At 36.0% G+C, this 15,078-nt stretch overlaps 1 protein-coding gene across 1 annotated transcript; it reads left to right on the top strand.

The window, feature by feature from the left end:
* Nup205 (nuclear pore complex protein Nup205) lies at positions 1 to 14,599 on the top strand. Its single transcript, XM_076416268.1, has 24 exons — positions 1 to 319; positions 423 to 618; positions 699 to 831; positions 887 to 1,205; positions 1,280 to 1,433; positions 1,487 to 1,826; positions 1,891 to 2,060; positions 4,763 to 4,870; positions 4,927 to 5,190; positions 5,245 to 5,404; positions 5,464 to 5,746; positions 5,805 to 6,043; positions 8,103 to 8,429; positions 9,802 to 10,136; positions 10,187 to 10,594; positions 10,656 to 11,049; positions 11,115 to 11,404; positions 11,465 to 11,695; positions 11,757 to 12,042; positions 12,670 to 13,109; positions 13,795 to 14,003; positions 14,065 to 14,215; positions 14,272 to 14,396; positions 14,456 to 14,599. The coding sequence occupies exons 1-24, from the start codon at positions 155 to 157 to the stop codon at positions 14,537 to 14,539; spliced, it is 5,811 nt and encodes a 1,936-aa protein (XP_076272383.1). The 5' UTR covers positions 1 to 154; the 3' UTR covers positions 14,540 to 14,599.
* Positions 14,600 to 15,078: the final 479 nt, after the last annotated feature.

The following is a 15,078-nucleotide window of genomic DNA, read 5'->3' as shown; positions in this document are numbered from 1 at the left end:
TTTTTATTTACACAAATGACATTGTTGACATTTCTGCTTACCGGTTATTTAGTGTTTTCAAATATACATTTAAATGTTCATTAGTTTTTTACAGTTTGTAAACATTTAATTGTTAATGTTTTAAGTAACTTAGAAGATATATTGATACCACAAAATGGCTGTGAATACGTCGGATGATTTGTGGAATTCTTATAAGGAATTAAAAGGTGTTGTTTGGAAGTATTTAAATCAAAGCCCTGGGTCAGATTTACCTTCCTCAGATTTCGAGAATATTTTAAGGAGACATAAACAAACATTTTTTTCGTTGCTACAAAATCCTGTAAGTCCGCATGACTTATATTATTTTAGATATTCTTTTATTCACTTACATTATAGATAATATTCTAACCTATAAACTATATTAAGCACATTATTTATTTTAGCCGAAAAATGCAAAAAATCGCGAAGACCTCAAAAAAGGGATGGTTGAGGGTATTAATGTTAAAGGTATTGGTCATCAAGTGTTATCAAAAGAATTATACCAAGAAACTGTTATTATTTCTGATATGTTTGATATCAATGAGTTGGTTGCTTTAGACTTATTGTGCACGGCACAAATACAAGTACCTTATTATCCAGGTAAATAATCAGAATAATATCAGAAAAATTAATCAGAACCTTGTAAAATATGTAAATTTAATTAAATTATTTTTACCCAGGCTTACCCCGAGGTTTAGTAGCTATCTTGCTTTATTATGATGGTAAAAAAGCTTTGCTTACAACATTATTGTATTTAGTTCAAGCTAGAAGTGGAATACAGTGGACTGTCAATATTAAACCTGAAATTGGAAGGTAATAATATCAATTTGATCATCAATTTTCAAACTGAATATTTTGTAAATTTCAGGTTTATTACAGATTATACAGATAAATTGATGGAAGGTGGATTATTTAATAGAATATTTGAATTGTTAAGAACTCTTGACTTAAGCAAGGAAATTGAAAAATTGCAACAAAACTTGGCTTTGGGAGGTCCAAAACACAGAAGACAAGTTATCGACTTATTCAATGATATAAGAAGTATATTAGCCGATATTGTATTTTCTTGGTCAACACAAAGTGGTTTGCCTAAAGACCCAACAATAGCTTTGATTAATTATTTGCGGGAAGTCAAAATTGAATCTGAAGCATCAGGTGTTATTGATGATGTTAATTTATATCTCCAGGTAAGAATTTTTATTGTTATTTGGGTATTTCTAATTTCTGTTTTCTTTGCTTTTTATGCTTATTTCTATTTTAGATGGCTCTTCTTTCAGCATTTGATTTGAGTGTTCTACATTCAAGAGAGGACGGTGAAGAAGCAGTACAGGAACTTCCAGTTTTATCAGATGCGACTTATATTACCGCTATGGTAAATGAGTTCTTGCCTAGCAAACCTGCATGGGTCTGTAAAGGTAATTTCTACCATGCATTTTTTCTTCAGATAAAGAACTATTTGTTTCCCTAGGATTACAGTCTCTGTCTACTTTTGGATTATCAGTATGTTTGGCTTCTTTAAAAGTAGTGCCTCAAAATTATCTCTATCAAGAAGCCATAAATAAAGAAGATGCATTGGCCGATGCAGCAATTGAAATGAATGTATTCAGTTTCCTGAATAACATCTTTCTGGAAAATCAGACTTTATACAAGGAACAGTTTTTGTTCAAACGTATACATAACTTGATCACTGATTTTATAGTGTATATGTACCCAAAAGTAAAAGATTTAAGAATGAAAGCGAACGAGGTGTCAAGAACTCTGCAGTTTTACATAAGGGAGGGTTTGGAAGCGCCAGCAAATTTGCCAAGGTATTTGAAGACAGAGAATTTTAATCTCCCGACATTTGTTATTATCAGACATTTGTATTTATAGGTATTTCGATAACCTACTCCTCAGCATTGCTAAATTTTATTCCAACAATGTCCTGGATAACGATTGTGCCCTGGCATGGTGGAGTCCCTTGGATATAAACCCCAATCAAACTACGAATTTGAGAGCACCATCCCGAGCGGTGTCTTTGTTTAAATTTATTAGGTTTGCTGGTAAGAATTTTAAATCATTAGTATCGTACTGCCTATGAAAACTGCATTTTTAAATAAGTTTGGGGTGCAGGACAATGGAACGCCTTACAAAAAATATTCTTATTTTACTAAAAGATTTGGTTTTTCAAATCTTTAAAATTGGGGACCCTTTCCGACAGTGCTCTTCAAAAGATACCGATTTTTGGTTAATTTTAATTCCGTTGAAAAATATTTATTTTAAGAGAAAAAAATTGGTGGATTTTTTATAGTATACAATGTATATAATTAAATATATACCAGTATAAGTACAAAAACATATAGCACAATTATATTTATTCTTTCCTGCAAGGTAGTCAGCACACCTCACTGCCCCTATGAGATGGCACATGAATGAAGCAAATCCGTGATTTAAGGATTTAATTTTGTCTATAAGGACCTTGGCCAGAGGGTGTTTGGGTTGTATGGAACTAAGGTTCTTGGGGGACCTCATAGGGTCTGTGACAATTATAGAAAATTTGTAGTTTTCTTTATGAATGCATTATAACGCTTTAAATATGTCAAATTGTTCCACAGTCGGAATACCAGACACTATGAGTAGACTAAAGTGTTGTTCCTGCACCAAGTTCCTAAGTGCCTATCTGATGTAAACATCTCTCTTAGGACCATCAGTAAATATGAAGTGCTGTATGATGACCCTGTATGAGGGATCATTATGAGTTGATCTAGCTCTTGAGGAATCATTTCATAGATAGATTAATTTCAATATTTGGTCGAATCCATGAAGTTATTTTGTTATGGATGAAGGCAGGAGCATAGGTTAGTTTTAATCTATTTCTAATATTCCCGAACCGATGTTATGATTCTTTATTTTTATCAGCAGGGGAATTAAAATTTTTAAGGAAAAATGTTTTATGCTGTGATAGGTTATGCTTAAACCAGAACGTGTTAGTATTGCCTTACAAGGAGTAATTCCTTTGTGTTTTCCAAGGGGAAATATTGTTTAATCGACTTTAGGAGCGCTGTAATCTTATTCTGATATAAACGAAACAATTATAAAAAGTTTCTCGCAACTTTTAACCAATGGATCTCAGACCCGACACAAACACGCCGATCAACCAGTATTAGTCGCGCGATATAACACTTCTCTGATCTCTGAAGCAGAAAGCAGCTTTCAATGACAAAATAATAAGTATTCGTGGCCTGTATAGAATTGTTTCATAAATTTTGCTATCACTCAATTCCTGTAGTTTACAGCTGAGCAAATGAACTATTTCGCTTTTGGTTTGGAAAATACATACTGATGTATTTATCCTGATGCTGACCTTGTTTTTGTATTGATTCAAGTACAACAGGACAGTAGTAATACATCAATTTGTATATTACGATTATACTAAGCGTATCTAATGTAAGATGTAATCAATTTAAAAAAATTGATTCTGGTGGCCATACGCCTTGAATAAGCAAGCAGAAAGTTTTTGTCCAAATTCTAGCATATTATGTTAGTTAACAGTAACTTCATTATTTTTTTGCCTGGAACCGGGTAAAAAAAGACTCACAGGAAAAGTTACTTGAACTAGCTGAAAAATTGCCTCTGGTGTGTCGGTGCTGTGATGGAAGCATAACTGGACTTGGTAGAATGACTTAATGGCCTGTGATGTGGGCCAGCTTTGAGAGTGAGACCCGATACATTCTTGAAAACGTGTCAGAAATGAGATATGGACGCGTGAAACGTCAGTTTTCCTGACGAACCAGGTGGCATTGAGGATTCTCCTGAATTTGTTTTGAAAACTTGAAAGCGTTCAACCTGATATGGTGAGATGTACTGACAATAAACGCTGGACTTGTGTAGAACGACGGATAGAATCAGCGTCTGGTACAGGAGATATTTAATAGGAAAAGACTGTCTGATGTCCGTGTTGATGAGTAGGAACAACAGGTATAACATGCTGACGTTTTTGAATGGAATTTGCAATCTTCGATCCAAGAATAGACCTAGATAGGTGGCCTGTTCCTACCATGGAATTGAGAAATGCTTCTCGTAGAAGATGATGGCCTGGGCTTTTTCGGGAGTTGACTTGAATTAATTTTGTATTGTTCAATGTGACGAAAAATGCAGTGTCATTGGCGTAGCTTTTACGTGTGTCCTTATGAGGATGTGTGCTACGAAAAGATTGGAAAGAACAGGTACCACTTCTGTGTTAATCAGTTTTCATCGAAGAGAAATTTCTTGATTTTAACTTGGAACGATCTGTTTGCCAAAAAGGATTTGGTGAGAGGTTATGTCTTCAGGTAGACCTAGCCGGGTGCATTTTGTCACTAGGCTTTCATGCCAAACCTTGTCGAAATCTTTGATTAAGTACAGTAGGAACTCTCGTATTCTTTGGCGGGGGTAAAAGGCATGATATATTTTTGCGGCCAGACGATGAGCCTGGTGAACGGCCGGATGTTTGGCACGAAAACCGCATAGGGAATTGCTCTCTCAGCAAGTTTTAAAATGCTGATGATGACTCTATAGTCCAATGGTGAAGATTTGGCTTCTTTTTGAGAAATTTTCGCAATGAAGGCGTGTTTCCACAATGTAGGGAAATATTTTAACCTCCGAATGAAATTGACAATTTTTACCAATTCTGCGAGCTGCTTGTACACATACTACATATACTTCTATATATACTAATAGAAGAATAGTTATAGTAATAATAATAATTATTATTATTTTTGTTTAGGGGACATGGTGCCTTCGACGTTATTTGTACCGTTCGTCAAAATGTTAAGCGGCCTTTCCACATCGCCTTCAACCGCGAGACATTGTTTCAACATGCTGAAACAAGCCGGTAAGTGCATATTTTTTAAAATTATTATCATCTATATCCGGTTTTCATAATTTTAGGTGTTCATTTATCTCAAACTCTTAGTTGGGATCATTTCTTCATCTCCTTCACTCAGTATTACAATAATTTGCGGCAGGAAGCCCCAGCTCAGACCGATACCGTCTATAGAAATCGACCTGGTTACCACAAGGGCGTCAGCCCACAAGAACTCGAAGGTCTTCACGCTGTTCTTCTGTTGATTCGGAGTGTAGCCGAACACGATGAATTCTCGCGACTGGCTTTGTGTGAACATCCTGCGTGGTCTCCCCAAACTATTCTTTTAGGTACTGTAATGTTTATTAATGGCCGCAGTTGTATGTTAATATATTTTTTAATAGGTTTGGTAAGTTGTTCCGTACCAATTCCATTGAAAGCGGACTTGCTTCTTACCTTGGCATCGTTGGCTAAATCCAGCGAGAACGCCAGCCAGATGTGGGAGAATCTAGAGGCTTCTCAGATATTAGTTACGATTCCAACGACGTCGAGTTACGCCCCTAGGTATTCATGGAGTTTTAGTCGATCCAGACACAGAATTATCGTATTTGTTTTTTGTTCAGGGGCATTCAGACGGAATTGGACGAGATCGAGTCGAGGATGGAGGAGTATCCGTTGACCAGGGCGTTGTTGAAGCTACTGGACACGCTGACCAACTTCGGGATACCACGGACGCTAGGCGCTGGCCCCAGGAAGCCCGGTTTCGATCCTTATCTGTCTTTCATTGTTAATTCTGTATTTTTGAAGTACAACTCCAGGTCGTACCGGAATCCGGAGGAGAAATGGGACGTCGCGCTCATGTGCCTGAGGCTGTTCGAGAAGTTTTTGACGCAGTACGACCCGAAGGTCGGTATCTCGCCGTGCGTGTCCTACCTTAACTGTATATGATGTTTTCCCCGTGTAGGTTTCGGATTTCCCAATGAACACCGCGTCGGAGTTCAACAGCCCGCCCGGGTACCACCTCATGCTGCAGCTGAACAACAAGACCGAAGTGCTCAACACTATACTAGACATCATCGACGACGGGAATCGATACTTCGACGCGTACGTTTCGTTCCCCGGCCAGGAGAAGGTCAGAGATTGTACCCTGACCTGTTTGAATATCCTTCATAGGACGTTAGTCTTGCAGTCAAAATTCTTCAGGTATTTATGTGATGATATTTTTTGTAGGGTGCTATATATTTGAAATTCTAATAATGATCCATCCTTTTTTGATATGAACCATTAGCATATTTCTTGAAAATAACAATAAATCACATAGCAATAAAAAGTTATATGATTAAAAAAATTCCAAAACTCTTAAGGAAAAGGTAATCGGCGAAGGAATCAGTCGAAACTCAGAGGGAAGAAACTTGATATCAACACACCAGTTTGGGTTTATTAACAAGCTTTCAACAATTGACCACAGAATAACAGATCTTATCGAAAAAGTCTGTGCAAATAAAAAAGTATTCTCAGTTATATTCTTAGATGTAGCACAAGCCTTCAATAAGGTTTGGCATGAAGGCCTTGTTCATAAACTACAGAAAATGTTACCAAAATAACAAAATAACACCGAACTACTAAAATCATACATTACAACCAGAGACTGAGATAGGGCGGATATGTCCTCCTTGTTATATACCTAGATTTAAGTTATCATAAAGACAAATTATAGGTTAGTCGGAAACGACTAGTAACAATGTAATAATTAAAAAAAAATATACAGTCAAAAGAAAACCAAAATTTAATAGAAGTACACCTGCAGAATTTTAACTTTTGTATCATAAAATGTCCAGCAAAAAATACCAACATTCCCTGGTACAACTCAAAGGAACCGAATATTATCGGCTTTAAAGATCAGGAAATGTATATCTCATTGTTCTAATAGGGCTCTCTAATAATTGGATATCATTAGTTTACGAGTCTCCCTAACGCCTTACTGTTTTTTTCGGAGACTTTCAACACATGCCGCAGAAATATCAATGAAAACTGAAAGGTTTAAAACCCTTCCGTCAGTTGGGTGTTTCCAGAAATTCCAAAACAAGAAGGCAGAGTTATTTAACAGTTATATTGCTTATAGTTTAAAAATAATTATATAACGTCAGTAACCAAACTCATACAATAAATATCTAGACAAAAAGTAAATAATAAAATTGTGATATAATAATTAGGTAAGTCATTTTAAAATAAAGCTATGTAGAGATTAAAATGAGGTTTTAAAATAAAGTAATAATATCAAATATTGACCACTGCCTAGTTTTCTGCAGGATAAATACTTATTAATATTAAGATCCGCTGCTGTTTTTAAGATCTTCGATGTGTTCCCTCCAGGGGAGATAGTAGTCCATCCTGAGGCCAGATATTTCAGCAGATGATCTAGTGAAAATAATGTTTTATTTATTTTTTTGTACTGATTTGTGTTGACTTAAGGATTGTTAACTTTTTACAAGGCCAGCAAAGTGGCTACACAAGCTACACCAAATTACTACGTTCGATGTAGTTCTTAATCGTTGGTAGAGCCAATATAATGAGCTATTGTTAAGTAGAGAAAAAAAATCATACCTACACTACTACATATCAAGTTAGGTTGAACTAGAAAGGAGAATGTTTTAAATACATTTCTTACGGTGGTTATTTGGAATCTGAAATATTTGATGGTTCCCAAATTCGAACATTGAACATACAAGCTTTATAGAAGTTATAACCGAAAGATTCTGAAATGAAGCTTAGATATGTTTTGTTTCGGTGTTATAACATTTCCTAGTCACCTGGATACACTTATTGAGAATCTAGGAAGGGTTTATAATAAGGAATAGGGAATGCAAGTTCACCAGGATCTAAAAGTGGTTTAAGAAAAGTATCACTGTAGATGGAGCCGTCACATGATAAAAATATATTATTCTCAATAATATATATAAAAGAAAAGTTTATAAAAGGAGTTTCACTGAAGTCTAACATACATTTTACAAATTCAAACATTAAAATAATTAAACACTAAAACAAAACGATTAGCTATCATTTTAGTTATTTCTTTTCCCTTATTTAATAATTTTTTGGTATAATATGATAAGGACGATTAAAATAGTCCAGATAACCATTCATAGATAGCTTCGTGAATTGTTACCATAAAAGTAATCGAAATCACTCTTACACCAAGAGTAACAAAATAATCTATATGTTTTAGAAAGATGCATTAAGTCGATTTTTTTTTGTTTTTCAGTACTCTAGCGATGTCTTCAACCAGTTTGATTCTGATCAGTATGAATAAGTTGCTTTTGACCATCAACAGGCGGTCGGGCAAACCCGACCATTGCATCAACGTGGCGAAATACGTCACTTATCAACAGCACGTGCCCAAGCACAGTTTGGTTGCCGTTAAGATCCTCTGCCATATCACCTCGTCGGCGGTGGGTCACACGCAGTTCATGAACATCCTTATGTCGACGGATGAATCACAGCAGATTATAAAGAGCGGATTTTTTGAATGTCTGGATTCGACCAACGATGATAAAGATACTATCAATGCGACCAAAAAGGAAATTTTAAGGTAATTAACAAGAAAAATGTATTACTTTGCTTCCGTCGTGTTTTTATATTTCCGTTTCGTGTTGTTTTTCCTATTTAACAGTAATTAGTGGTTGATAAATAAATAAATGATGTATTTATCATAGAGTTATTCTTAAATTAAAATTTTAGTTTAGGGGCTAATTTATCGATATTGGCGGGAGGTCTTAGCATTGATTTTCGAAGCCGAATTAGTCAAATAGTGTCGCGGTTATTTCCAACATTTATCAACATAAACACCGGCATATTAATGGGTTTCTATGGATTATTTAAGAAAACTACACCAAAGTCGATAACATTTGGGATAATTTTTATTACATAGATAGAAATTATTTGAAAAAACCACAAATATCTAGGAATGATACAGAAGCAAGGAAAATGAGTGTAGTATCAACTGAAATCCAGTTACCATTCAGCATCACCATGTTCGTGAGCAGTTGTGGGATATTCTGGTGTAGAGGCCTAAGTTTCAGGCGTTTTTACAAATACGATAAAATGATTAAAAAGCATTTTTGATATCCATTTTTTGAAAGATGCTTGAACCTAATATTGAAAAGGCAGTAATTTATTAACAAAAATGATTTTATTGTTTGAAATATTCTCCATGATGATCAGTACATTTTTGCATGCGCTTGAACCAATCTTCGTAACACTTTTTCTACCCTGATCGAGGTAACTTTTGCCAAATTACTGAATCCAACGCAAACAAGTTTTTTTCACAGCTCATATTCTCATGATGAGTTTCGGCATCCCGAAAAATATCGATATTTTTGTCAAAAAAAAATTTGTTTTCAGATTTCTTCCACCAGGTCATCAAGTGAATTGCGCGGGGAAAAGTGGGGTTGGAGTGAAGAAATATCGACGTTTTTTGTTTGCCAACATATCGATAATTTTCTCCGCGATCAACATCTATAGTAAATTACGTTTTTCAATATCATTTTGCCGATAGCATGAACAGTTTTTGGCACAACCGGAAATGTTAACTCCATTTTTCCACCCACATTTTCAAGTTATTGTAAGCAACATAACGTTACGTTACGTGAAAATGACAAAAAGTTCTGAAGAAGGTTGTGGTTAAAAGGGTAAAACTTCCATTCGGAAGCATCAGGTGAAACCTAACAACTGTTAGTACTGCCAAGGTTCAAAATATAAATAGCAACCTTCGTATTTTACCTGAAATATGTAAAAATGTAGTGACAATGATGAACAGTACTTTAAATCATTCGGACGAAATTTACAACATAAAATCGGCAGTTCTTATATTTAAAATATTTGAGTAAAAAAAGCTTTGCGCTTCATTGTTATCAAGAAATGACAAAATTAATAGAAGAACTTTAACTATGTTTTTATTGTAGGCTGTTAAAACAATGCTTAAATTATACTTCACCAAATCTGACACATTTCCTCGTGGGTTTCGATTTGAGACGAGACGTATCGAAAACGGAGTTTCAATATCCCGGCGTCATGAATTTCCCGAGGACTTGTCTACACGCCCTACTATCGTTGTTGGATTCTGTCATTTCCACCGTGATGGAGTCACCGCCTCCAGACCTCGTAGAATCTGGTTATCACTTACTCTATTTACTGGCAGCTAATTACAAAACCAGCGGCCCAGTGTTGAGGTTTCTGCGATTGAATAAGTCGTTTTTCAAAAATCATCTAAAAGAATCAAGAAAGAACTTCAATAAAGGTAAGGAAAAAAAGGTGTTTCCGTTTAAAATGCTAATTTTTCTTGCATAGAACTGACCGGAGTGAATCAGCTATCTTGGTTGATGAAAACGCTCGCGATCGAACTGAAAGTGACCAGCAACACCAAACAGGTGACTTACCTCAAACAACTAACCAGTTTCCTCATCAACATCCCGGCGGGCGAGGAGGGTCAAGAGGACATATTCTCGTTGGTCCAGAAGAATCTGCTGGAGACCAGGCTCGTTACCCCGGACGACGTAAAACTCAACAACTTCATGACGAGTTTCATCGACTTTTTCGAGTTCAAGGTGCCCGAGGTCGAGACGCCCACCTGGGAGTTTTTCGATAACCACGTCCTCACTCAGATACTGCAACAGTGTCAGAAGAAGTCTTCGATGAAATTAATTGATTTGAAGAAGCTACATCAAATATTATATGATGAATTGAAAAATTTGCAAGGTAACCAACACAACTTCATAGAAAAATAATTCGGACGTTAATGTTATTTTTTTTAATCCAGGTACAGCAGCTATAGGCCAGATCCAAGCTATTAACCAAGAGATCCCGAAAGTTTTGAAATATGCATTGAGCTTGAACAAAAGGACCGAGTCGTGCGTTTCGGTGGTCGACCTGGTGGATGCCTGGCGCCAAGTAGCCGAGGTGTTGGTCAGTTTTATGCCTTTAGAGATCTTGGACCCCATGGAACAGCAAGTTTTGAGCATCACCCTGTTATTGAGCATCTTGAACAAGGCTACGAAGTCCCAATTACTCCCTGAGGTTAATCGTCTGTTATCCGGGGCAGTGCTCCTGATGATCGACAATATCCGACGGCATTATGTGAGAGAGCAGAAATTCAAGAAGGTGAACGCCGAGTCGGAAAGGCCGAATTTCAACGTGATTTCGTACTATTTTGGGTAAAATACTCTTTTTATTTAAAATAGTAAAATCTTTAAACCCAATTTCTTATCGATATCAACAGGTCGTTGAAGAAAATTTTGGAAAGCCTCGTGGAATGGATCATGACGTCCGACGTTATCGACGGAGAGCTCAGAATCAACCTCTACGCAGCTTTAGTAACCTTTTTACAATTAGCTAATGTTGAACAATCACACGAAGATATAACAGCGGACAGTAGTTTATATATAAGTCGGTTGGACGGGTCGAGGTATAGCATCGAAGACAGCGACAAACAAATGAAGTTCTCCACTGATATTATAGCGAATTTTGGTGAGAAGTTGATGGAGGTTCTTTGCCATGACTGTATCGGAGGTATGTTTAATACACATGCAATAAAATTGCTTTTTAAGGTTTTATTTGTTATCGTTCCAGGTCAGGAGATTTGCAAGATTCTAGCCATGTCAAGCTTCAGCCATTTGATGACAATGACCGGCAACGTGAATTGGATTATATACCTGTCAAGTAAAGGTTACCTTAAACATATAATACAAGGCATACTAGAAAGTGACAGTGATCTTAGAACGATGTTGGAGCCAGGGGCGGAGAACATTAAGCCATTGTATCTGTATTTGGCGAAAATGTTGCTGTTGGTTCGTTTAGCAGGTATGCAGGATTGTAGAAATTAATCGTAAAGTGTTTGACAATATTATTGGCCTTTATTTAGGATCGAGGGTAGGCGCGGAAATGATCTTGGAGCAAAAACTATTGGGCGTGTTCAGTAACATGTCGGTGTTCGGTTACCATCCGGAGATTTCGAAAATTTGGCAAGGGGAAGATGTGTTGGAGGATTTCCTACCCCCGGTCGAACAGCAGTACCTGCAGATTTTCATGCCAACTTTAGATATCTGCAATGCCATCTTAACTACCTTGGGAACGGAGAATCAGTCAGCAGTAGTTCAGATCATGTTCTACCTGTTTAGCAACATGAACGTGGTTGAACTTATATTAAGGTCAGTCTTTATTAAAAGTTTTTACATCAGGTAGTCTACACCAGCAGAGTGTATAGGTGCTTGCGCCTCTATTCTGATAATTTATTCACATTAAATGGAATTTACTAAAATAAAACTGGTAAAATATAAATTATTCAAAATATTCTTTGGCAGCGATCTAATTATCGATCCATGTCCGAGGTTCTTCAGAATTTCAAAACAAAATTTCCCATTCGAGCTGCAGCAGTGCGACTTGGCAACTGTTACTCGCTGTTGTTAGTCTTTCTTTCAACAATACGTCGTTCAACTTGTTCAGTTATGATGTAAACTTCTGAAAACAGTTAATTCATCAACAGCTAAGTTGTCCTGAAAGCCTTTTGGGAATTAAAGCTGGGTTTACATCAAATTATTCATGCAACTTTGAAATCGTCGAAACCAAACTGGAGCAGCTTAAGTTTCTAAAAATGTTTCGGAATTAGTTTGTCAGTAGCGGATTTCTTCAAATCAAACAAGGAAAGTAATGTTGGAAATGCAATGTTTTGGTTTCCAATTCTCACCAGTTTTATTTGTTTTTTCGTTAATAAGTGTTTTCTTTTTGCTATTATGACTAGGTATGACATAACTATCATTTTTTGTAATTTATTTTAGGTCTGGTCATGCCGAACTTTCTCCTATGTCCCTCAAAGAACTCTCACTATTAACTTCGGTACTATCTCGAACAGCCAACAATAATCTCATTAACGTCTTGGAGAACCCCAACATAGTGCATAGCAACAGGGCACAATTATACAGACTACAAAAATTGATGCTGAACTTGATACAAAAGTTCATACTATCAGATGATACGGTGAAAAAATTGCTTAGCCATAACAGCCTGGAGAAGAACCTGTTCCAGACCTCGGATCGCTTGTTGTACGCCATGCAAGTTGCTTCAAATCTCCTGTGTTATGCGAAGAATATCGTAGCAAATCACGATGTCGAACACGGTGGAGTTGGTGTGATATTTTACCCCACACTGAGTGATCCCAAGTTGCATGCCTTCCACAGCAGAGCTGTAGGAAACGTAAATGACCAAGAACCTAATCTTGGTAAGTATCTTTTACTACTATGGATATAGGAAAAAGTTCCTGTTTTTTTCGGTGTTATACAAAATTCGGTAAAAAATAGACCTCATGAGTTGAACACAAGAAATGATTTACTGAAATATTTGCGAAGCCCTGCTAAAATACAAAGAAATTAAGGTGGTAAGCACTGTTAATTTATTTTTGGTGGTCATCATTAGACAAGTTAACTTGGATTTTAAAACATTTTTGCGCATGTACCAAATCAAAATAGGAAAAATGCGACAAAACTTTTTTATGGTAGCCTAGATTCTACAAGCATTTCGCGTATTTTAAATTTTTCCATTGCCAGTAATGCGTATTATACTATGCTACCTCTTGTTTTATACATAGGTAAGCTCATCTAGTGAACTATAGTTCAACGATCTTTTATTATATTCAGCAGATCTTAATCATAGCTCCAATTCAATTGTACCAGTCCATGTTAATACAAAATTCAGTAAAAGTGTTTTGAATTAAAGGGGTTTTGGGGCATTTTAAGAGAATAAGATATCACAATCTTTTGGTTTACATGGCATAGAATGAGTGTTACATGAATAATGTTTATGTTTGCATAAACCGAAAACCCAGGGATGGTTTACCTTATTTGTTATAAGTAGAAGCAATCTCATTTTCCCCCTTGAATGGAAATCTTAGACTATTGTTATTTTAGGTATAATTGTACAACAGCTAATAAACACAGTAAATTATCAGCATCAAGAAAAGGTGACTTTTGACCTTCTTGAGAGGAAAATAAAGGAAGTCCCCGATATGAATTCGGTAGATTTGAGGATTTTCATCGATGATAATTTGGATATGTGCGAATTGGCAATCAAGAGAGAACGGGCTTATGAAGTAATATCAGACCGTCTCGAGAAAAAGGTAGGAAAACGAAATATATATCCGATCCCAGGCGATGTCATAACCAAGTGTCGCGTTTCAGAGAAAAGAAATGGATTACTGCGCATTTATTATCGAAAATTCTTTGTATTTGATTTGGGCTCATCTGGATTACTATATGTTGAGAGCGATACCAAAACCCAGGAACGCCGGCTATATTCAACCTAACACCAGTCTGAGTAATATTGTTGACGGTAAGGTCTATTAACACCTATCAAGAGGGCGTCTTTTAGTAATAGATACGTTTCAGCAACATTACCGTCATCTACAGAAGCCACTTGGAAGGTATCCACGGAGGTTATCAGTAATTTAAAACAGGGCCTAGTTTCGTTATTCAATGACAGTTTCAGTAAACAGCTTCTGGAAACAGCTCAGGTAATTTATGTTGCCAAGCTATATTTACACCAAATGCTGATGCGTGTAATTTTTTATAGGATCGATCCGAGTCGGATAGGGGCTTCGTGGAGGCTCTTTTACGGAAAATCAAGAGGCTCATCCAGTTTGTTCCCGTTAAATGATTCCAAGATTAAAACAGTTTTGTTACTTGTATATTTCTATTAAACGCTGCATTTAGGTAATCTTTTTTCCTTTATCCTTTATTTTCAATCAAGGCTGCAATTTCGAATCGAGCTATTTTAAAAAACCCTATTGCTTTTATTCAGGACACTAAATTAAAGCATATTATGTGATTAAGGGCAACATTAAACAAAAACATGTTTATTCTTTATAATCCTTTATTTATTATTACTACTGAATACAGTAATTACCGGCTTTGTTTTTATTCTTTTTTGAGAATTAACAGAAATTATACTTGAGAAAGGCTATTTCAAAAATAAGAATTTTAGGTTTAGATGGATATTGAGTTGTTAGAGAGGAAACGACGTTGCAAATGAAATACAATTTATTTCCTCTTTTATTTGTGTAAATTAATGCAGAAAGAGAATTAAAGATGTTAAATTGATACATACTGGTGAAAGAATTATGAATTGGATGAAAATAACTTACTTAATGGTCTGTCTGATTTAGGATAATAGTGATTCCATCATCCTACCCAACT

This window comes from Rhynchophorus ferrugineus, unplaced genomic scaffold (genome assembly GCF_030347505.1).
Source record: "Rhynchophorus ferrugineus isolate W39M unplaced genomic scaffold, kcgeb_rfMv2 rfM10, whole genome shotgun sequence".
Taxonomy (NCBI): domain Eukaryota; kingdom Metazoa; phylum Arthropoda; class Insecta; order Coleoptera; family Curculionidae; genus Rhynchophorus; species Rhynchophorus ferrugineus.
This window is presented reverse-complemented; position numbering and strand designations above follow the sequence as displayed.

Excerpts from the sequence above, each read along its gene's own strand:
- Nup205 (XM_076416268.1), top strand. The coding sequence starts at position 155 with ATGGCTGTGAATACGTCGGATGATTTGTGGAATTCTTATAAGGAATTA. Across the intron at positions 832-886 it reads ATTAAACCTGAAATTGGAAG|GTTTATTACAGATTATACAG; the intron begins GTAATAATATCA and ends TGTAAATTTCAG. Across the intron at positions 5,747-5,804 it reads TGACGCAGTACGACCCGAAG|GTTTCGGATTTCCCAATGAA; the intron begins GTCGGTATCTCG and ends TTCCCCGTGTAG.